At 43.4% G+C, this 24,097-nt stretch overlaps 1 protein-coding gene across 1 annotated transcript in view; it reads left to right on the forward strand.

Annotated features, from left to right (window-relative positions):
* GALNT1 (polypeptide N-acetylgalactosaminyltransferase 1) overlaps positions 1-24,097 on the forward strand; it is a 249,115-nt gene that overhangs the window by 64,944 nt on the left and 160,074 nt on the right. Inside the window, exon 3 of the mRNA XM_063451885.1 lies at positions 20,035-20,209. Coding sequence (XP_063307955.1) covers positions 20,035-20,209 — 175 coding nt within the window. The remainder of the gene's footprint in view (positions 1-20,034; positions 20,210-24,097) is intronic.

Genomic DNA, 24,097 nt, shown 5'->3' on the forward strand with positions numbered 1-24,097 from the left:
AGTGCCTGCGGTATGAGGAAGTGCTGGGGAGCCTGGAGAAGAGCCTGGAGGGCCTGGGGCACTGGAGGAGCTTGGCGAGCCTGGGGCAGAGGGCAGAGCAGCAGGGAAGACTGGGAAGAAAAGAAGCAGAAACGTCTGGAGTGATGGAAGAGCAGGGGAGGCTGGAGCAGAGGAAGGAGGAGCAGGGGGGTCATGGGGCATAGGAAAGTGGCGCAAGGAGAGCCTTTGGCAGAGGAAAGAGGAGCAGGGAGAGCTTAGGGCAGAGGAAGGAAATGCAGGGAGAACCTTGGGAAGAGGGGAAGCAGGGGTGGGCCTTGGGCTGAGGAGGAGCAGGAAGAGCCCTGGGCAGAGGAAGGAGGAGCAGGGAGAGCTTGGGACAGAGGAAAAAGGAGCAGAGAGTGCTCTGAGCGAGAAAAAGCAGGGAGAGCCAGGTGGAGAGAAAAAGGGGAGATGTGGCAGAGAGAAACTTATACCTTTGAAATAACAGCATCTATATTAATTACAAAAAAAAAATTCTTATAGGAGAGGTACGATAGAGTGTAGAGGATTAGAGTATAGAAGTTGATTATTGGTCTCTGGTCTTCTGAAACAAGAAAAGGTACAGGCAGGTGGGTGCAGTAGTGGGGGACTGAGGTTGTGATGGAAGGTGGGAGAAAAATTTGTGAGGAGGAATAATTAATTAAAAGTGTATGCCCCCTCCTCAAGGCTTACTTTTGGCTAGTGAGAGGGCAAACCTGTACCCTAGTGGTTCGGTGGGAGATGTGCTGCTTTGTCTGGAAACCCAATGGTTACAGACAGCTTCTTCAGGCCGGCGCCAGGGAAAGTATCAGATCATTACAGTGGTTACATGGGGCAACACTCTGATACAGTAGAAAGGTGAACTTGTTCTTGTTCTACCTCCTACCGGTGGCCGCCATCCTGCTTTCTGGGTTGGCATTTGAGAAACGCCAGCCCAGTAGGCATCAGCCCGTGCCCATTGCAGCCCACCTGGTATTTTCCTGGTTTGTCCAAATGCCAGTAAACCTGACCTGGTAAAGAGTATAGCGAAAATAAGATTCTAAGCCCAATAGCCAACTTCAAGGGCCCATGAGCATAAGAGCAAGATGGGATGACCTGCTGAAGCGCCTTTAAGAAGGGCCTTCATTGACAGAAAGGGGGTTATGGAGTCTGTGTCCTATGTCCGGGTGCTGGGGGCATCCTTCAGGAGATTTCAGTGGTAGGAAAGTCAAGCTGCTGCAAGAAAAGCTCTGCTGCTTCAGGTGTCTGTAGATGGTAAGTAATGCCCTCATGTTCCACCGGCCGGGCTCTAGGTGTTCCCAAATGATAGCTGATTCCTGTTGCTTGTAGGCATTGGTTAACATCCCTGAAGGTTTGTCTCCAGCAAATTGTGTAACAGCATAAGTCGAGTAGAAAAGTTACTCTTGGTGCCTCAAACGCATACATAATTTTCCACTTTGACACAGCCATAACTTAGTTTTTTTCCGTCATGGTGCCAAAGGTAACAATGATATCAAGAGGAACGTTAGATGAGGCTACAGGTGATTTAGTAATATGATACATTATGTTGATGTTTAAAGGAAAACTCCAGTGCCAGGAAAACAATCCGTTTTCCTGGCACTGCAGGTTCCCTGTCCCTCCCACCCCCCAATCCCCGGTTGCTGAAGGGGTGAAAACCCCTTCAGTTATTTACCAGAGGCAGCGACGATGTCCCTCGTCGCTGCTTCCTCCTCCACGCCGCTCCTCCTTTTGACTCCGTCGGCCGGTGGGCGAGACAGATCCCGCCCACCGGCCGAGGAAACCTAATGCGCATGCGTGGCAATGCCGCGCATGCGCATTAGCGCTCCCCATAGGAAAGCATTGAAAAAATTCAATGCTTTCTTATGGGGAATTGAGCGACGCTGGAGGTTCTCACACAGCGTGAGGACATCCAGCAACGCTTTAGCAAAGAAAATCTTTGCTATGAGTCAGGAAGTTCCCTCTAGTGGCTGTCTAGTAGACAGCCACTAGAGGTGGAGTTAACCCTGAAAGGTAATTATTGCAGTTTATAAAAAAACTGCAATGATTACACTTGCAGGGTTAAGAGTAGTGGAAGTTGGCACCCAGACCACTCCAATGGGCAGAAGTGGTCTGGGTGCCTGGAGTGTCCCTTTAAAGCTTTGATTTTCTCATGAGGCAGTTAAGTGAGATTTGAACGCAAGAAGTTCCACATCACTGACCTCCTCCGAAATACCTCTAATCTTGAGGTTTCTGTGCCTAGAATTGCCCTTGAGTATCCATACGGAGTGACATGGCCTGTGATGTTTTTGCATAGTGGTTAGAAATTGTGCGTCCTCTTCTGTAGCCTTAATTTGGCCTGTTAGGGTAAAAATTTTCCTCCCTTAGTATCTCCAAGCCTGCCATAAACAGCTGGCTTTATGTTGGAGAAGAGGTCTTTGATGTCCCCTTTTAGTAGCCAGAGAACTTCTAGTTGTGTTCACTATAGCTGAGGAGCAACCCTGAGCTGTAGGCAGGAACTCATCCAATGTGTCCAAATCTGGATCCTCGGAGGAGTGGGAGCTTAGATCTTCTGTGTGGGCCATCTTACCTGCATGAGAGAGCAGGTAACCAATATCTCAGGTGCGTCCTGTACCGGCTTTTTATTTCTCTTGCCCATAGTCTATATGTTGCTGAGAATCTTGGCTAGAAATATAGTACTAAAATGTTCATGGTATTCTAGAGTTTATTGTAGGAAAAGTACAAAGCTGATTTGTAGCATGCCTATAGCTTGGCAGTCGCTCAAACACCTCCTGACGCAAATATATTAATTCATTTTTATTTAGTGTGGTTACTTATATACTGCCATTTATGTCAAAATGTGGTCCAATTTTAAATTGTTGTTTTCTCCTTCCTGAAAGCTGTATTGCTGATAATAAACTTAATGACATTTGTTAACATTAAAGGAGTGAAAAAATGTCCTATGCACAGGAAGACTGAGAACATACTATTATGTAATATTTTCCAATCCCGCTCTGTCTGTACTCTTAAACACTCATGAATGAGAGCATTGTCAGTAAGTGTTATCCTTGGGAAACCTTAGGAAGTTTTTAGCACAGCTATGGATCATTGATCATGCATTATATTACATTTACATAATTTTGTGATTCAGGAAAATTAGCTAGCTGATTTTCAAAATTTAAGTTGCTTCTGGTCTGTGACCATACATGTAAAGTTACACACATAAATAGATATATGTTGGCTTCATAACTTAAATTGGTTTCTAAAGCAAATGCCAATATAAGTAAAAAAATTAATGGGCATAGCACATTTCTACAAAACAGTATATCAAATTGCAAAAAAGATGATTGCATATACAGGGTGCATGTGATGGTGACTGACAGAGTAGGATTACTTTGATAAATGTTTACTCTGCTAGAACAAATAGAAAAGAGTGTGAGCTGTAAACATTTACTTTGCCATCAAACTATACCAAGCATAGGTTCAATATAATAAGAAGTGTCTTTTTGTAAAATAGGGGGGGGATGTGCTAATTTCAATAGAGATTGTCACTTTTATAAATGTAACCTTGTTGCACCCCCAGGGATGTCAATTAAACCACCGGTCTAGTTATATACTCATAATTTAGCTCGGTGGGAGGCAATTGCCCAGAGTAGTTGCCTTGCACAGACTTTTCATTGAGCTGCATTCTGTGTAATATGCCCTCTTGGGCAATATGAATAAGGCTCTGTCACCAAAAGTGCTTTTTTTTTTTTTTTAATATAATAAGATAAGATCTGAAATGATCTGCAATTCAAATTCCTTGTAATTAAAATACTGTCAAAATCTAAAAGACAAAGTGGGGAGTGAATAATTTGCCTTATGTAACATACTACTTTGCCAAAACTTGACAAATTGTGGAACTTTTGCATGGAGACACTGAACTTTCCTCATAGAGATGCATTGATTAAATGCACCTCTATGAGGAGATGCTGATTGGCCAGGGTAGCATTTGGCTCCACATCCAGCCCGCCTCCTTGGCTGAGACCATCAGAATTGACAATCTCAGCCAATCAAATGTTTTCCTATGGTAAAGCATTGTGATTGTCTGAGATCATCACTTCTTATGATGTCACCCAAGGAGGAAGTCCAGGCACAGAGCCCACACCAGCAGACAGATTTTACTATATGATATTTAGGTTGGCATTGGGACTAGAAAGTCATTTCAACACTATAGGGTCAGCAATATGTTTGTTATATGTAACATTCGTTTTCCTTTAATTAAACTTCTCTAAACCTGAATTTTAGCTAAATTGTAATCTTAAATAACCCTTCTAAATCAGGTTTGGTCCTTGAATTCTATAGATATCTGAACTTAGCTTCAAGATATTTTAACCATAAGATTCAATGTACCTAATAAGGGTCACAATAAACTTGACAAGAAGATAGATGTAGATGTACAATTGAACCAGACGTGATTTCACAAGACACTGGAACCAATCTAGACAAGCAAGTGACATTACTGTGGCAGTGGCTTGGATACTAGTGCTAGGGTTTTATTGCCAGCTAACTGAGCAATTTAATCGAAGTGTGGTCATCTAATGAGATAATTCCAGACAAATTGTACAATAGGAGTAAGGCAGGCCATAGAACAACTGGTGATTTTAAAAAGCAATGCAGAGTATGTACCTAAAATGTTAAACACAAACAGGGCTCGACAAATGGCGACACAGTAAGAAAGAGGAGCCCCACTGGACCCCAGGTAAATATCCAAAGGTAGGGAGGCTGGGTGAACATAAATGAAAGTAAAAATGTTAATTTGTGAGTTTATGAGAAGTTTTGTGTGTCACTGTGTATGCCTCTGTCAATGTGTGTGTCTGTTTAGGGCCCCCCCTTACGATCACGAGAAGTGATTTTACTCTTTTTTTTTTTTCCCCAGGCTGTGCCGGTTTTGCCATGGCTTGTTCCGCCTCTATAGCTGAGATCATCAATCTTTATGATCTCAGCTAAGCCAAAGCTTTTTTTACAGGACAGAATTGGGAGGATATTGCACATGATCTCTATGGGTAACATTCAGCACCTCTATGCAGACGCTGAGCATGGGTGCTGCACACTGTGCAGCACTGACACAGGACTTTCTAGTGGCTGTCTGAGTGATTGTCACTAGAGAGCTTACTAGGCAGCAATGTAAACGCTGTGTTTACATTGAAAAGGCTACAGGAACAGGCTATAGGAACCAGAACAACTACATTAATCTAGTACAGTATGATATGCTACCATTAACAAGAAAGTTATGTTGCCACCAGGTACTTATCATAAGTAAACAGAAGTGTTTGGTGATCCCTGCACTGTAAACAGGATTAACTATTTAATAGTTGTAGAGCAGAGTCTCTATCTTCAGGGATTCACCCCAAAGGCATAGGCCACAATATACATGTTGGCTCCTGTCTGGGTGAAACGCCGTTGCTTATCTCAATGTTGTGCTTGGATAGTAGCTTGCCTTCTGGTGTGTGACCTTCAAGCAGGCCTCCGCCCCTGGGCTCTTTGCTCTCCGAAGTCTTATGAGAGTGTCTTGCGTCAGTACCACAGATCATCCTTTGGATCTCAGCGGGGTCTCGACCACAATGTCAGGAACGTGGATGGCTAGGTGGGGTTTTTCCTGTGTGGCTCTCCCTTCCAAAACGTGGTTGGTGTCTCGGCTTGGCAGCTCGAGTGGGAAATTTATCATGCGTGGTAGAGGAGGGAGGTCTTGCAATTTTCACCCAAAACTCCTGGCAGATCCTATCGAATCGGGCTTCGAAACTCTCTCTCTAGGTCTGGGTGAGCTTATTCTCTAGGTGCTGCATGTGTTGTGCTGCGGCGGCAATTTTGGGCACCGGGGTGTTTCCCTTGTTGTGTGTAGGTGAGCTTCCCCAGCGGGGACTGGATAACCCCCACCGGTCCAAAGGGGGAGGGGTTGCGGGGCTTCAAAGCAGACTTGGTTGGTAGCTAGTCTCGTGCTGAGAGAGCGGCCGCCTTTCCTCGGCACTTGTCCGTAGGACACACTAGGCCTCACTGTCAGATGCTGTGTGTACTCGATGTCCCGGGTCATCTTGATAAGCCTTGATTACCCACTTGATGCTAGACCGTGTTCAGGTCGTTTAGCGGCAGAATCCAGCATGGCATAAAGCTTAAAAAGCTTAATTGATGCTCAATTATGCAGGAGCTAGTGCAGAACAGGTCTGGCCATCTTGGCTGTCAGGCCCCGCCTCTGTATACTTTCTTTCACATACACTATAGTGTCAGGAAAACAAACTTGTTTTCATGGCACTATATAGTCCTTGGGGGACCCTCACCCTCAGGGTCCCCCTCCTGCTGGGCTGAAGGGGTTAAACCCCTTCAGCCACTTACCTTAATCCAGCGCCGGGCTCCCTCAGCGCTGGTGACCTCTCCTCCCCGCCGACGTCCGCTCCCGAGTGGAAGAGCCGCGCGCGCATTCTAACAGTCCATAGGAAAGCATTTCTCAATGCTTTCCTATGGACGTTCTGCACGCTGGATGCAAATTTCGCATCCAGCGTCGCAGAAGTGCCTCTAGCGACTGTCAGGAAGACAGCCACTAGAGGTTGGATTAACCCTGCTATGTAAACATAGCAGTTTCTCTAAAACTGCTATGTTTACATGTGAAGGGTTAAAACCTGAGGGACATTGCACCCAAACCACTTCATTGAGCTGAAGTGGTCTGGGTGACTATAGTGTCCCTTTAATGCTTTATTTTGCAATTATGAGCAGTTTTGAATAATTATAGAATAAGATAAATGTCAAATAACACACAAAATAATGTGTAATTCATTGCAGCTTAGCCACAAACATATCTTGGACTCTGCCTTACCTTACAAAAATGTTAAAAGGGAACTGTCAATTTCTAAGATTATATTTGCTTATCACTGTATTTAAAGGGATACTATAGTCACCAGAACCACTACAGCTTAATGAAGTGGTTCTGGTGTCTGGAGCATGTAACTTCAGGCGTTGTTTACATTGCAGCCTAGGAACACTTTTAGTGACAATAATTCAGATAGCCACTGTCACGAACATAGGCTTTTGGCACAGCCGAGACAGTGGGGAGAGTGTGGAAGTGAAAGGGTTAATGACACCAGACCCCTGGTTACCTGTTGCTAGTCCCAGCAACCACAAAATTAACCCCTGCAATCCCTTCTACACTAACACTCTAGTACACTCTTTGCTGCCACCAGCAAGACTTTATATCCGGGCGTCTTCGGTTACCTCATACATTAGAATTATAGGATCACAACCTTACTTTACTGATCAGACATATATTATTAACCCTTTTGGTAATGTGTTTACCTGAGCTTTTCTCAAAAGATTGAGCTCATAGAGAACAAAGACACAAGCTGATTAAGTAAACAATGCTGTGTACAAAAATGCAGAAATAAATGACATACAGAAACACAGATAAAGAAATTGCAGAACAGTCCATAAAATAAAATAGGAGAAAATACAAGAAATTCCTTACATATATTTACTCCTTATATATAATTAATGTAGGCGATTTAGATGTTACAGGTCTCCAAGTAGTTGCTGGGAAAATAAATAAATCTCTGACTGGATAGTCCAAAATCCTCAATATATACCTTAAACTAGTTTTTGCCAAGTGGGCAGACCTTCGGGTGAATCAGAGGGGTTTGACCTGGCAGTTTATTGCCCACTCTATATTTTCTAAAATGATGTTGTCCTTTGAAGAACTCAAAGTCAGAGTATATACACCAATACTTTTTAAGATGCCCTATGTCCAGCTCTGGTGATGGTTATCTAGTAGTTTTATGGCTTAGGCCTAGTGTAAGAGCAAAGCCCACAATAAATGTTATCCCAACATGTGCAAAAACCACTCAAAGCCTACAATAAATGTTATCCCAACGTTTACAAAAGCAACTCATAACATATTTCAAATGCCAACTCATGCTTTGGCATGACCGCTGCTAGAGGTGCTTCCGGTCTCTGTGCAGCACCTACGTTGAGTGTCTCTGCTGAACACTTACCACAGAGATCCATTGATTCAATGCATCTCTACGATGAGATTCTGATTGACGCAGCACAGCGTTTTGCTGTTCATGTGTAATGGATTTCCAATGTTTTCCTATGGGAAAGCTTTGGATTGGCTTGAGATCGTCAAGATTGATGATCTCAGCCATGGAGGCAGGGCCAGCCGTGAAGAGACCAGTGGCACGATGGATAAAAGGTTAGTAAAATACCTTTTAACTCCATTGTGATGTGGGCTAGGTGACCTTGTTGCATTCTTTAAGTAGACTATGAAGTCCTATGTTTGTAAATTATATAGTTGCTCTCTGGGCTTAGTCATCAGGTCTGATTTGTGTATCTTGGACCTCATATTCTCTGTTCAGAAACTTTATCTTCACACACCACTTCTCCTTTCTTACACAGATGTTTTGGTTTTTATTTACTTTTTTTATTCTTATACAGACATATTATTGATGTATATAGACTCTTTAGTAGACCCAGCAACCTCACGTGTTAGTGGTTGTCAAGTTACACGTTTGGATTCCCTGAGGATAAGGTCCCCATACCTTTCTATATTTGCTCTTGGATCACCCGGTGTTATGTTTTTTTTTGTTTGTTTTTTGGGTGAAATAAAGATTTGATTTACTAATCCCTTCTGTGTCTCACTTTGCATCATATTTGTGAACCCTGTGTGCTTCACCAAGGCACTCAATTGTGGAGAATGGGGTGCTTTGTTCTATTGAGAGAGATTATTATTATTATTATTATTATTATTATATCTGTGTGTATATTATATATAATAGTCTTTGCACAAGGTTGGATAACACTTCAGTTTTAGATAATTCCAATTAAATTAGCTAATGTAGTTATTAAAGCTGACAGGGAATAATCATGGACTTTTATTAGTAAGATAACAGTATTGCTATACACCTGGCATTTGTTTATTTTGATTATGCTATAAATCCTGCTCATATTTGTTGTCTTCTGCCTTATATTAATCTATCTGGTATTATCTGTATGGAAAAAAAATGTTCTTGAAGTTATGGGAGAAAAAGCAAGCACTAAAGTGTTGGATTAATTGCTCAGATGAAAATGATTACCATGCACAATGAATCTGACTCTAAGATTAGTCATTCTTGAAATGAGAGATTTCTGCAGTTACACCTACCATCAGTGATGGGATAAAATCCACATGCTTTTCTGTCTGGATTGTATCATCGCCCTGGTGTCTGTTAAGAGCCTCTTATTTCTATTCATTAACTTTCTGTGTACAGCAGTGAGCAAAATAATAGAATTCATTTCCCCATGCTTCAAAGCAAGCATGGTCATTTCAAGGATGGCATTTTAATACCTCTCTTGATATATAGCATACATTTTAGAAGAGCAGTAGTTCTTGGTATAGGAGTAGTACAGCTTTCTGGTAATTGTCAAGATGCTACCTGTTTGACCTCCTGCCTGTGAAAACAGTTACTTTGATGATATTGTTGCTGTTAGTTTTCTGCTCTTTCACACTGTTGAGCTGTCAAGCAAAACAGAATAATAAATATATATATATATATATATATATATATATATATATATATATATATATATATATATATATATATAAAAAAAAAAAAAAAAAATTCGAAAGGTGCTGCACTCACTGTTTGCTCCAATAGAATGCCCGGTGCTTGATCGGCAAAAATTATAGAAAGTAGAATTGACAGCACTCCAAGGACTTCTTCTTAAAAAGTAACTTTTATTATTCCAAATAAAATATCAACGTTTCAGTCTAGCGATTCTAGACTTTCATCAGGACAGGGTGTCCTGATGAAAGTCTAGAATCGCTAGACTGAAACGTTGATATTTTATTTGGAATAATAAAAGTTACTTTTTAAGAAGAAGTCCTTGGAGTGCTGTCAATTCTACTTTCTATATATATATATATATATATATATATATATATATATATACTATAAAACACTGGTTAACAGTTTTCAAAAAACAAAAACAAAAACTGAATGCTTTTTTGCTAGATCCAATCTCCTAACCAATTATACCATGCAGACAGATGATTCACTCCAAGAATATATTTTCTTCTAAAACTGTCTAGTCTTGAAATGATATCATCAGAAACATTCATCAAAGTAACAAAGTTATGTGTTCTTGGTTCAACCATTTGTCAGATAATCTATGTGTTAAGGAAAAGCTGACCAAAAACCATTGGAATGAGCTATTTACCTTTAAAATGTGAGTGATACAGAATGGCAAAACAATTACCCTCCTATAAAGTGTAGTTTAAAGTTTTCAAACAAAATACCTGTCTGCTAAATAAAGAATATCTCTATCTTTAGGTGGAGCTACTGATTCAGTTGCAGATATGTCACTGACCTTGCAGGTGTTTGATTTTTAGGTTATAGGGCTTTTTGATGTCCATATGCACATAGGATGATTAGACTTTTTACATAGAGTCTACTGGTGGCCTGCCTTCTCTCAGCATTCAATAGTACAGAAGCTTCTGAGCCAAGCCTTGCAGTACAGGACTAGCTCATTGGCTGAGATGTTATAGTGTTCTAAAACATTTTAACGACTTACCTTGGTGGGATGCCAGGGCACGACTGGCACCATGACCACTACAGTGCACTTGGAGTGTTCATTTTAACATTGACTGCATGTGTACAATTTTTGCAAAGAGGCATGTAGCTTCTGTTCATAAGTAAATTCAAATACCTTTCACTGTCAAAAATGCTTGTTGCTCTTGTTAAGAGAATGAGATGTGTCAGTTAGTATATTAGAACACAGAAAATGTTTAATGCACAGAGTTGTTTTTTATTTATGTAAAAAATAAATTCCAAATCTCCATTTGTTCAGTCCACTAAATGCAGCATTGCTCATCTAAACTGGTTCTGACAGCTCTCTCAGAGAAAAAATATACTTGTTTGTGTTAAACTGTGCACTTAGTGTGACAGATGTTTCTTTCTCAAGTGGTTTTAACCCCTTAAGGACACATGACATGTGTGACATGTCATACATCCCTTTTATTCCAGAAGTTTGGTCCTTAAGGGGTTAAAGAAGGCAACTATATTTAAAGGGACAGTCCAAGCAGAGTAATGTATGTTGTATAATTGCATGTGTTGTGGAGCAAGATTACTTATCCCTTAATCTCTTGAGTATACAGTGGAACCTCGGTTCTGGAACGCTCCCTTACTCGAACAATTCCGTATTCAAACAAAATGTTTGAGAAAAAAAATGTCTCTGTAACCAAACAAAATTCTGCATTAGAACAAAATCACAATTGGTACCGCTTTGGAACCACGTTGGCATGACACATTGGATCCCTAGCTCTAGATAAAGCGAACACAGCTCCATTCTGTCAGCGAACAGAGCTGATGGGTAAAGTGAAGTTACATTTTCTTTTCAGTTACATTGTATTTATTTTTTTTCTGTATGATTTTATGCATGTAAGGTATTATTAAACTGTAAAAAAAAAAAAAAAATTAAATGTGCCAATTTTTTTGTGTTCTGGAACGGATTAATTTCATTTACATCAATTGCTATGGAAATTTTTTATTTGGTTTTGGAACAAATTTGTTCTCAAACAGCCTTCTGGAATGGGTTAAGTTTGAGTTCCAAGGTTTCACTGCAGTTGCATTTTAACTGCCACAGTTTGTAGTTTTGTATCTATAAACTTGTTAGTTTGGTTTTAGATTTCCAAGGTGGGACAAAAGCAGGGCTCAACAAATCCCAGGCGCCAGGTCACCATGGCGACTAAAATTTTTGCCCTGGCTCCCTGGGTTTTTATCAGCTTTTTATCTAAAACGCCCGGCTGGGCAAATAATGGAGCCAGCCGTCCACCCGCGGGAGTGTTGTAGCCGGCCGCCCTGAGCTTCATGGAGGCGCCTGGCTATGTGAGGTAGGGAGGCTGGGTGGATTAAAATATAAGGTTTGTGTGTGTGTGCGCGTGCAGGCCTCTGTCGGGGTGTGTGCGTGTGTATGCCTCTGTCGGGGTGTGTGCGTGTGTATGCCTCTGTCGGGGTGTGTGCGTGTGTATGCCTCTGTCGGGGTGTGTGCGTGTGTATGCCTCTGTCGGGGTGTGTGCGTGTGTATGCCTCTGTCGGGGTATGTGCGTGTGTATGCCTCTGTCGGGGTGTGTGCGTGCCTCTGTCGGGGTGTGTGCGTGTGCGTGCCTCTGTCGGGGTGTGTGCGTGTGCGTGCCTCTGTCGGGGTGTGTGCGTGTGCGTGCCTCTGTCGGGGTGTGTGCGCGTGCATGCCTCTGTCGGGGTGTGTGCGCGTGCAGGCCTCTGTCGGGGTGTGTGCGCGTGCAGGCCTCTGTCGGGGTGTGTGCGCGTGCAGGCCTCTGTCGGGGTGTGTGCGCGTGCAGGCCTCTGTCGGGGTGTGTGCGCGTGCAGGCCTCTGTCGGGGTGTGTGCGCGTGCAGGCCTCTGTCGGGGTGTGTGCGCGTGCAGGCCTCTGTCGGGGTGTGTGCGCGTGCAGGCCTCTGTCGGGGTGTGTGCGCGTGCAGGCCTCTGTCGGGGTGTGTGCGCGTGCAGGCCTCTGTCGGGGTGTGTGCGCGTGCAGGCCTCTGTCGGGGTGTGTGCGCGTGCAGGCCTCTGTCGGGGTGTGTGCGCGTGCAGGCCTCTGTCGGGGTGTGTGCGCGTGCAGGCCTCTGTCGGGGTGTGTGCGCGTGCAGGCCTCTGTCGGGGGGGTGTGTGTCTGTTTTAGATACCTGCGATCACATGATTGGTGTTTTTACTCACCCTTTTTTCCCCCACGCTGTGCAGGTTTTGCCATGGCTTGTCCCTCCTCCATTGCAGAGTTCATCTATCTTAATGATCTCAACTAAGCCAATGCTTTACCATAGAAAAGCATTGGGAGAATATTGCGTATGTTCTGTATGGGTAGCATTCAGCGCGTGTATGCAGAGCACTGACACAGGACTATCTAATGGCCGTCCGAGTGACAGCCACTTGAGGTCTTAGTAGGCAGCAATGTAAACACTGCCTTTTCTCTGAAAATGCAGCGTTTACATTGAAAAGTCTACAGTGTAGTGGTTCTGGTGACTATAGTGCCCCTTTTAAAAAGTGTCCTATTAATGTTTTCGGTGATGTGCTTTTATATATTATTGCAGTAAAAATAAATTGCATAAAGTTCTTTTTTTTTGTTGTTTTTTTGTTGTTTGTAATGTAGTGGTTATTGTGCCTGGATTGTTTCTTTAAATAATCTACCAGTGCCACTCCCAAGATTAGGGGCCAAGTATATGCAGCAGCACTGTACATTTTTTCAGTATTTTGTTAACGTGGTGTGTTTAGAGCTTGTAGGAAGAAGGCACGAGGGTGCAAGCGTTCCCAATAAATGGGAACTAGAGTGTGTCTGCAGAACTAAGAGGGCATAACCCTTGTATATACACAATGAAAAAGAGAGAAACGTGAACCCAAGCTGAACCAGCTTCAGGAACACTAGAGAATAGTACTGCAGTGACGATTCTACCTGATGTAGCGACCTTAAAAAAATAAACTTTATTGCGGGCATCATAGGAAGTATGTATGATCCCAGTAAAAATATATAGAGAAAAAGGAAACTTAATACACCAACACAACTATAAACCAAAGGGGGAGGGAGCTTATAATAGACTAAACCTATATAAAAATATAGAAAGCCTATACATAGAGCTCGCAGTGCCTATAGAGAACAGCCCTGCTGAACGATACCTCTATATAGAGACTCTCTATGTAAAGAGGCTAGAGTTATATATACGCGTGGGCTGAGAGTCAGGCACTGAACAGTGTAAAGAGATGCTCTCTGTAGCAACTATCTATATAACAGGAGTAAAGGAGTGTGTGGGGAAAGAGAGAACAAAGTATCTCTTCCACTCTTAGAAAGTTGTAACAAGATAAACTAAATCCAATTGGTAGATCTTGGCAAATGCTGCAGAGCTTCAGTTAAAAAGAAAGTTGCAACATAATATGCTTGATCTAATTAGTGGATCTCTGTAAGTGCTGCAAAACTCAACTAAAGAGAACACTCTAGCGGCCTAGCCTGTGTGTGGAAAAGCTAGTAGTGGCTATAAAGAGAAGAAAATATCTACACTGCAAAGGCTCAGTGGCTAGAAGCTACCCCTAATATCTCACTGATGAGTCTCTATAATTGCTGCAGAGCTTTCAATCAACAGCTGGAGAGAACTCCCTCTCCTATATAGAAAGAGGAGCTAGTAGTACAGGCTGTAAGGAGAAAAATAATTCTACACTGCACAGGTTGAATTGCTACTAGCTACTGGCTAGCTCAAATGTCAAAGGCTTCCTCCCCTAGTGATCACATCAATCCGTGTAGTTAAAATAAAAAAGCATGAGACCTAACGCACGTTTCGGCGCTGCTAAAGCGCCTTTGTCAAACGTAAACCATGTACTCGAGCATACAGCGTTTAAATACCGAGTCATATGACTTAACCCCTTAAACAGCCAATCGGGGCGCTGGGCGTGTAATGCCTCTTAGCGCCAAACCATGGATTGCTGTGTGTGTTGTTGTCGTCACTCATAATTAGGTCCGCCCACGTGGGTGTGAGCGGGGTGGAGCCAACGCACTGTATCCCTTCGCCGACTGAACCTGACTGACCGTAATCAGTCAGATTCTATTAATGTCGAGCATAGTGAACTGTAGATAGACGGCACATTTATCCGTTAGCCGTATAAGTAATACCAAGCATGGATCTGATGAAAAGATATGGATGATCGTGAATGAATAAACGGTGCACTGATCGCCCTTAGTCATGGAATGAATGGACTGCTCACTTATTAATAACACACATACATATGATATAAGCAAAAAGATATCACTGGGGTGCTTAAACAGAAATCCTTATGACAAGGGGTATCAGAGGAGATCTCCCTCTCCTGCCCACTAGCACTTTGCTGACAACCGGGAGGGGAGGGAGGTAGAGAGGACCCGGGGAGCTCTAACCTGCAGCTCCGCCGGGTTCTCCTCTTGTGAGCTCGGAGCGTTGCAACGGTTACCACGGCAATGTTCCGAATCTCGCGAGAGTGAACTCTAGCAACTCCTGAGTCTGCTAGAGTTCACTCTCACCACCTGGACCACCAGGAATTACAGGATTTGTCCTCCCTCCCAGGTAAGCAGGAAGGGGCGTTATCATTTTTATTTTTAATAAAAATAAAAAAATGAAAGTATATATTTAATAATTGGCCCTCCTACCCCCACAGACCCAACACCACACAATAGCTCACCCCCACACACTACACCCCCATACACCCACACGTCCCCCCCCATACACACACACACGTCCCCCCCATACACACACACACACACGTCCCCCCCATACACACACACACGTCCCCCCCATACACACACATACACACACACACGTCCCCCCCATACACATACACACACACACGTCCCCCCCACACACACACACGCACGTCCCCCATACACACACACGTCCCCCCATATACACACACACGTCCCCCCATACACACACACACACGTCCCCCCATACACACACACACACGTCCCCCCCATACACACACACACACACGTCCCCCCCTACACACACACACACACGTCCCCCCCATACACACACACACGTCCCCCCTACACACACACACGTCCCACCCATACACACACACACACGTCCCCCCCATACACACACACGTCCCCCCCATACACACACACACACGTCCCCCCATACAGACACATTGCCCCCCCACATACACACTGTACCCCTCACACACACAAACTACATCCTTCACAAACACAATGCACCCCTGTACACACACTGCAACCCTCACACTCCACCACTCTCACACACATATTGCACCCCTCACACACTACAGCCCTATCCTGGCAGACCCCAGGGTTGTCAAACTGTTTTTAAACAGTTTGACTACTGACCCTGGGAGGGCACTACTGGCACCATAACCACTGCAAAGTAATGTAGTGGTTATTGTGCCTGGATTGTTTCTTTAAATAATCTACCAGTGCCACTCCCAAGATTTGGGGCTAAGTATATGCAGCAGCACTGTACATTTTTTCAGTATTTTGTTAACGTGGTGTGTTTAGAGCTTGTGCACTTTAAAGGTGCAGCTTTTACCTTTTTATGTGTTGATTTACTCACTGTTTTATTATATTATTAAATTCTAAGCGCCTTTTTTATATATATATGTAACATCATACAAAGTGTATTTTAATACTAATATAAGTACATATAGTTATATAGTAGATATATACACATATAATATATATATACGTATAATTACAATAATAAATACCGTATTTATCGGCGTATAACACGCACCGGCGTATAACACGCACCTCATTTTTAGAAAGAAATTCCAGGAAATTTCCCCCCCTCCCATAGTATTCCCCCCCCCCCTCCCATAGTATTCCCCCCCCCCTCCCATAGTATTCCCCCCCCCTCCCATAGTATTCCCCCCCCTCATCCCATAGTATTCCCCCCCCTCATCCCATAGTATTCCCCCCCTCATCCCATAGTGTTCCCCCCTCATCCCATAGTGTCCCCCCTTTCCATAGTATTCCCCCCTTTCCATAGTATTCCCCCCTCCCATAGGATTCTCCCCCCTCCCCTCCCATAGTATTCTCCCCCCTCCCCTCCCATAGTATTCTCCCCACCTCCCCTCCCATAGTATTCTCCCCCTCCCCTCCCATAGTATTCTCCCCCCCTCCCCTCCCATAGTATTCTCCCCCCTCCCCTCCCATAGTATTCTCCCCCCCTCCCCTCCCATAGTATTCTCCCCCCTCCTCTCCCATAGTATTCTCCCCCCTCCCCTCCCATAGTATTCTCCCCCCTCCCCTCCCATAGTATTCTCCCCCCTCCCCTCCCATAGTATTCCCCCCTCCCCTCCCATAGTATTCTCCCCCTCCCCTCCCATTCTCCCCTCCCCTCCCATAGTATTCTCCCCCCCTCCCATAGTGTACTTCCCCCCTCTCCTCCCCTCCCGTAGTGTACTTCCCCCCTCCCCTCCCATAGTGTACTCCCCCCCTCCCCTCCCATAGTGTACTCCCCCTCCCCTCCCATAGTGTACTCCCCCCCCCTCCCATAGTGTACTCCCCCCCCTCCCATAGTGTACTCCCCCCCCTCCCATAGTGTACTCCCCCCCCCTCCCATAGTGTACTCCCCCCCCCTCCCATAGTGTACTCCCCCCCCTCCCATAGTGTACTCCCCCCCCCTCCCATAGTGTACTCCCCCCCCCTCCCATAGTGTACTTTTCCCCCCCGCCCCCCTCCCATAGTGTACTTTCCCCCCCCCCCCCCTCCCATAGTGTACTTCCCCTGCCATAATTACTTACCTGTCCTGAAGCGTGGGCCGGCTTCACAGCTTGCACCGCGGTACAGGAACTTTAATTTCATGTTCCGGTTTCCGGCGGGACTGAAAGGAAGTGTGCACACTATTGTGCACACTTCCTTTCAGTCCCGCCGGAAACCGGAACATGAAATTAAAGTTCCTGTACCGCGGTGCAAGCTGTGAAGCCGGCCCACGCTTCAGGACAGGTAAGTAATTATGGGATATCGGCGTATAACACGCACCCACGATTTCCCCCCTATTTTCAGGGGAAAAAAGTGCGTGTTATATGCCGATAAATACGGTAAATAAAATTAATAAATAAAATATTGAAACAATTTAATATAAATTATATATTCATATGTATTTTATTCTAACTGTATTTTGTTATTAATATGGTAATGACATTCTATATCTATCTATCTATATATAAAATACAAATAACCGCAAATATATATATATATATATATATATATATAGATATATATATAGATATATATAGATATATATATAGATATATATATATATATAGATATATATATATATATATAGATAAATACATATAATTACATAAAAGATTACATTAGTATACATGTAGAATTTAAATACCTATAAATGGATATATATTAAAATAAAATTCTACATGTATATTTAAGTAATCTTTTAACATAATTATGTGATTTGTTTAGTTAAAATTTGATTGACATGCCTGACAACACAGGGAGAAAGTGCAAAGAATTTAATTCGCAAGCACTATATTTGACCCTGTAACTCTCCAAGACACCATAAAACCTGTACATAGGGGGTACTGTTTTACTCGGGAGACTTCGCTGAACTCCAATATTAGTGTATCAAACTGGTAAAATGTATTACAACAATATTTTAAGTAAAAGTGACGTTTTTTGATTTTTTTTTTTTTTTACGAACTGCACTTTTATGGACTATATTATTGTTGTATATAATTTTGTTCAGGAGAAACAGGGCTTTAAGTTATCATTAACTATTCATATATGGAAAATAATTTATTATGAATAAAAGTTAAAAAAATTTGAGAAAATAAGATTTTTTTTTACATTTGTACTTCCGTCTGACATTTTAGCTGCGAATGTCATAATACTGAATGTTAAAATTTGCTAGATTGGTTATGTTGCCTTTGAGAGCGTATGGTGGCCCAGGAATGAGAATTCCCCCCCCCCCCCCCCATGATGGCATACCATTTGCAAAAGTAGACAACCCAAGGTCACAAACACTGGCCAAATATTAGTTTTTTGCTTTTTTCACACAAAAACAAATATGAACGCTAACTTTGGCCAGTGTTTGTGACTAAGTGGCTACTAAGAAAGACTGGACATACCCCACTTGCAATACCTTGGGTTGTCTACTTTTGCAAATGGTATGCCATCATGGGGGTAATTCTCATTCCTGGGCCACCATACGCTCTCAAAGGCAACATAACCAATCTAGCAAATTTTAACATTCAGTATTATGACATTCGCAGCTAAAATGTCAGACGGAAGTACAAATTTAAAAAAAAATCTTATTTTCTCACATTTTTTTAACTTTTATTCATAATAAATTATTTTCCATATATGAATAGTTAAGGATAACTTAAAGCCCTGTTTCTCCTTAACAAAATTATATATAATAAGTGTGGGTGCACTTAATGTGACAGCGGTGAATTACGGTTGAACAGACCTATAGCGCAAATTCCAGTTTTTGTTTACGTTTTGTTTTCATCAGAACGTGCACTATTGACTCCGTCCTGAAGGGGTTAAAAAGAAGGCAATGATAATGAAGCTGAAAAGCATTGTTCATTCCATTCAGTGTTTTAAACATTTTGGTTCAGTTTAGATGAGAATATGTTTAATCTCTACATCGTTCTGGTGCAAGCAGGTACATGGTTTAAATGTATACATGCGTAAAGATCTCTAACATGATATCTATCCAGGATGGCCATTAAACGTGGACAATGCAAAGTAGTCACTTGTGTGGTCTTTTATTTTTTAGCTATAGTCTGCATTAACCTTCAGGTTTTCCTCAATACTGATAGTATGGTTCGTTATATTTCTATTATGTTAAAGAAAATGGGGAATCCCTACCACCCAAAGCCCTAGCCTTTCACTTGTTATTCCGTGCAAATTATTTGTAGTGCATGATCATACATTGTAATTTTATCGTACTAAGGAGCAGTAAGCATTATGGTATAAGATGATTCAACTGTAATCACTGTTAAAATTGTTGGCACAGCTGAATTGCTGCCAACCTTTTCAGCTTTGAATTGACTTAGCTGAATCTGCTACACCCAAGTGTTCAATCTTTTTGCATTGCGTGAACACCCAGTGCAGTATTTTGTATAGATACTGCCAACATGAGATACATTTATGTGATTTTTCCATTCTGCTAGGGATTAAGAAGTATCTGGGCCTCTAAATATTTTCATTGGTGAATTGTGCATATGGTATATGGCCAGTATAAAAGTTATGAGTGAAACTACTCTGCCAAATTGTCGAAGCCACAACATAGTGTTTACAGGCTTCTAGGATAGCTTTGTTCAAATTCTTCATGAATAATGCTGTTATTGTATGATCTGTTTAATATACAGGCTTTTTCAAAGAAAGCTCAAAGAGAGCCTGTACTCGTGATTTAGGGCTTGTAAGGCCAGGAGTATGGCTCAGTGGAGGGGTTAATGATAGAATACCTGAGTGTATGTTAAAGAGAGATTTGTTTTGTTAAGCATATATACTTTTCTCATTTCAGGTCTTGATATGGTTCAAAGGCCACATGAAGGCCCAGGAGAAATGGGAAAGCCTGTTGTCCTTCCTAAAGAAGACCAAGAGAAGATGAAGGAAATGTTCAAAATCAATCAGTTCAATTTAATGGCTAGTGAAATGATAGCACTCAACAGATCTTTACCTGATGTCCGGTTAGAAGGGTAAGTAGGTTGCATTGTTTATGATAAAAGCTGTGTGTAATTGAAAATGAAACTACTTTGAGAGAATGGCCTGCCAAGCACCCATTAGTGATGGAGAGAAATGCAAAAGAAACATTAGACCATAAAGCTTGAAAAGTGGTTACAGTTCTGTCTGTGTGAAAGCCTCAGCGGAACAAAACAGAGCTGCATAGAACTAAACTGCTTACATATTGTTTATTTTAACATCATTATGTTAATATAAATATATATATATATATATATATATATATATATATATATATATATATGTATATATATATATATGTACCGTATATACTCGAGTATAAGCCGACCCGAATATAAGCCGAGGCCCCTAATTTTATCCCAAAAAAATGGGAAAACTTATTGACTCGAGTATAAGACTAGGGTGGGAAATGCAGCAGCTACTGGTAAATTTCTAAATAAAATTAGATCCTAAAAAAAATATATTAATTGAATATTTATTTACAGTGTGTGTATAATGAATGCAGTGTGTGTGCATGAATGCAGTGTGTGTGTATGAATGCAGTGTGTGAATGCAGTGTGTGCAGGGCCGGTGCAAGGATATTTGCCGCCGTAGGCAAAACATTTTTTGCCGCCCCCTCCCCCCCCATATGTCCTGACTTCCCCTCCTCCTCCCTCAGTGGTCCTTACCTCCCCACCCCCGTGTTCCTTCACTCCCCCCCCAGTGGTCCTGACTCACCCCTCCCCTAGTGGTCCTTACCCTCCCCTCCCCTAGTGGTCCTTACTTCCCCCTCCCCTCCCATAGTGGTCCTTATCCCACCCCCTCCCTCTCATAGTGGTCCTTATCCCCCTTCTCCCTCCCATAGTGTTCCTTATCCCCCCCCCCATCCCTCCCATAGTGGTCCATATACCCCCCCCTCCCTCCCATAGTGGTCCTTATACCCCCCCTCCCTCCTATAGTGGTCCTTATCCCACCCCCTCCCATAGTGGTCCTTATCCCCCCTCCCTCCCATAGTGGTCCTTATCCCCCCTCCCTCCCATAGCGGTCCTTATACCCCCCTCCCTTCCATAGTGGTCCATATACTCCCCCCTCCCTCCCATAGTGGTCCTTATACCCCCCCTCCCTCCCATAGTGGTCCTTATCCCACCCCCTCCCATAGTGGTCCTTATCCCCCCTCCCTCCCATAGCGGTCCTTATACCCTCCTCCCTCCCATAGTGGTCCTTATACCCTCCTCCCTCCCATAGTGGTCCTTATACCCCCCTCCCTCCCATAGTGGTCCTTATACCCCCCCCCTCCCATAGTGGTCCTTATACCCCCCCCTCCCATAGTGGTCCTTATACCCCCCCCCCTCCCATAGTGGTCCTTATACCCCCCCCCCCTCCCATAGTGGTCCTTATACCCCCCCCCTCCCATAGTGGTCCTTATACCCCCCCCCTCCCATAGTGGTCCTTATACCCCCCCCCTCCCATAGTGGTCCTTATACCCCCCCCCCTCCCATAGTGGTCCTTATACCCCCCCCTCCCATAGTGGTCCTTATACCCCCCCCCCCCTCCCATAGTGGTCCTTATACCCCTTTTTTGTTATTATTAATTTTTTTATTATTATTATTATTTTTATATTATTATATCTTATTTTATTAATATATTTTTTTTTCGTCCCCCCTCCCTGCTTGATATATGGCAGGGAGGGGGGCTCTCCTTCCCTGGTGGTCCAGTGGCAGTTCAGTGGGGGGGAGAGGGGGGCTGGCAGAGCTGTAACTTACCTGTCCTGCAGCTCCTGTCAGCTCTCTCCTCCTCCGCCGGTCCGTTCAGCTCTTCTGTCAGCTCACACTGTAAGTCTCGCGAGAGCCGCGGCTCTCGCGAGATTTACACTGGGAGCTGACCGAGGTGCTGACCGGACGGCGCAGAGGAGGAGAGAGCTGACAGGAGCTGCAGGAAAGGTAAGTACAGCTCTGCCAGCCCCCCTCTCCCCCCAGTCTGTATTATGGCAATGCAAATTGCCATAATACAGACCTTGACTCGAGTATAAGCCGAGTTGGGGTTTTTCAGCCCAAAAAATGGGCTGAAAAACTCTGCTTATACTCGAGTATATACGGTATGTTAATGTGTTTTTTTTTTTTTTTTTTTACATTTATATAGCACTTTACAATATTATCAGAGGGGGGATTTAACTATAAATAGGACAATTACAAGAAAACTTACAGGAACAATAGGTTGAAGAGAACCCTGCTCAAACAAGCTTACAGTCTATAGGAGGTGGGGTATAAAACAAATTAGGACAGGAAATATCAATCAAATAAGGTGGGAGTGAAGCAGAGCTGTAGGAGAGAGTAGAATGCTGCCCTTTAGAAGAGAGCAAGAGACAGGTATGTAAGGTAGAGGTTACTCTGGGAGACCATAAGCTTTCCTAAAGAGATAAGTTTTAAGGCACTTCTTTAACAATTGAAGACTAGGGGAGAGTCTAATGGTGGTAGGCAGGCTATTCCAAAGGAAGGGATCTGCATGCGAGAATACCTGCAAGCGCGAGTTGGCAATATGGGTGCGAGCAGCGGAAAGGAGAAGGTCACGGGCAGAGCGGAGGGACCGAGAAGGGGCATACCTATGGATCTGTGAAGAGACATGAGGGGCTAGAATTGTTCAGTGCTTTATATGTATGGGTTAGCACTTTGAATTGACTCCTATAGGATACAGGAAGCCAAGGACTGACAGGGGTGAGGTGTGAAAGGACCGACTAGATAGGAAAATCAGTCTGGCGGCGGCATTTATTATAGCCGGGCAATATGGCGTTTGGGCTATGTTTTTAAGTTGGAATCTACAGGATTTGGCAACATATTGGATGTGAGGCTCAAAGGTGAGGCCAGAGTCAAGTATGACGCCAAGACAGCGTGCTTGCAAGGATGGATTTATGTGGATACCATTGACTTGAAGGGAGAGCGAGAGAGAGGATCATTAGTAGGAGGAGGAAAGACCAGGAGTTCCGTTTTAGAGAGACTGAGTATCAGAAAGCGGGAGGACATGCAGTCAGAGATGGAAGAAAGGCCAACAGTGACAGGTTGCAGGACGGCACGGGAGAGGTCCGGGGAGAAGAGATATATATATGGGTGTCATCAGCGTACAGGGTAGTGGAATCCAAAAGAGGCAATAAGTTTGCCAAGAGAGGCAGTATAAAGAGAAAATAGAAGTGGACCAAGGACAGAGCCTTGGAGGACTCCAACCGAGACAGGACGAGGTATCCTTGGAAAAGGAGACACTGAATGAGCATTGGGAGAGATAGGAGGAAAACCATGAGGGGACAGTCACAGACTGAAGTGATTGAAGAGTTTGAAGGAGAGCATGATCAACAGTGTCAAAGGCAGCAGGGAGGTCAAGAAGAATTAGTATGAAGTAGTGCCCTTTGAATTTAGCTGTGATTAGGTCGTTAGTAACTTTGATAAGAGCAGTCTCAGTAGAGCGGAGAGGGCGGAAGCCAGACTGATGTTTTTTTGCAGGATAGGTACTACAGTGGCATGTTTAAGGTCAGCTGGGACAATGACAGAAGAGAGAGAGAGCAGTTGAACATTTGTGTTAAGGAAGGCACAAGACAAAGGGAGAGAGACCTGATGAGGTGAGATGGGACAGGATCAAGCAGGCAAGTGGTGGGGTGAGAGGAAAGGAGAAGCGCAGCCACTGCTTGTTAAGTAGCCGGGGAGAAAGTCTAAAGGGTAGGAAAGGCATGATCTACATGTGGTTTAGAAAGAGAACAGCAAGGTGGGGAGAATTCTTTCCTTAGCTGTTCAATCTTGTCAGTAAAGTAGCATGCAAAGCTATTGGCTGTAAGGTTAGTTTGGGGGGTGGTCACAGCAGGGCAAAAAAGAGCGTTAAAGGTGTCAGAGAGACACCTGGGATTGCTGGAGCTTGAACTAATG

Source organism: Pelobates fuscus, chromosome 4 (assembly GCF_036172605.1).
Source record: "Pelobates fuscus isolate aPelFus1 chromosome 4, aPelFus1.pri, whole genome shotgun sequence".
NCBI lineage: Eukaryota > Metazoa > Chordata > Amphibia > Anura > Pelobatidae > Pelobates > Pelobates fuscus.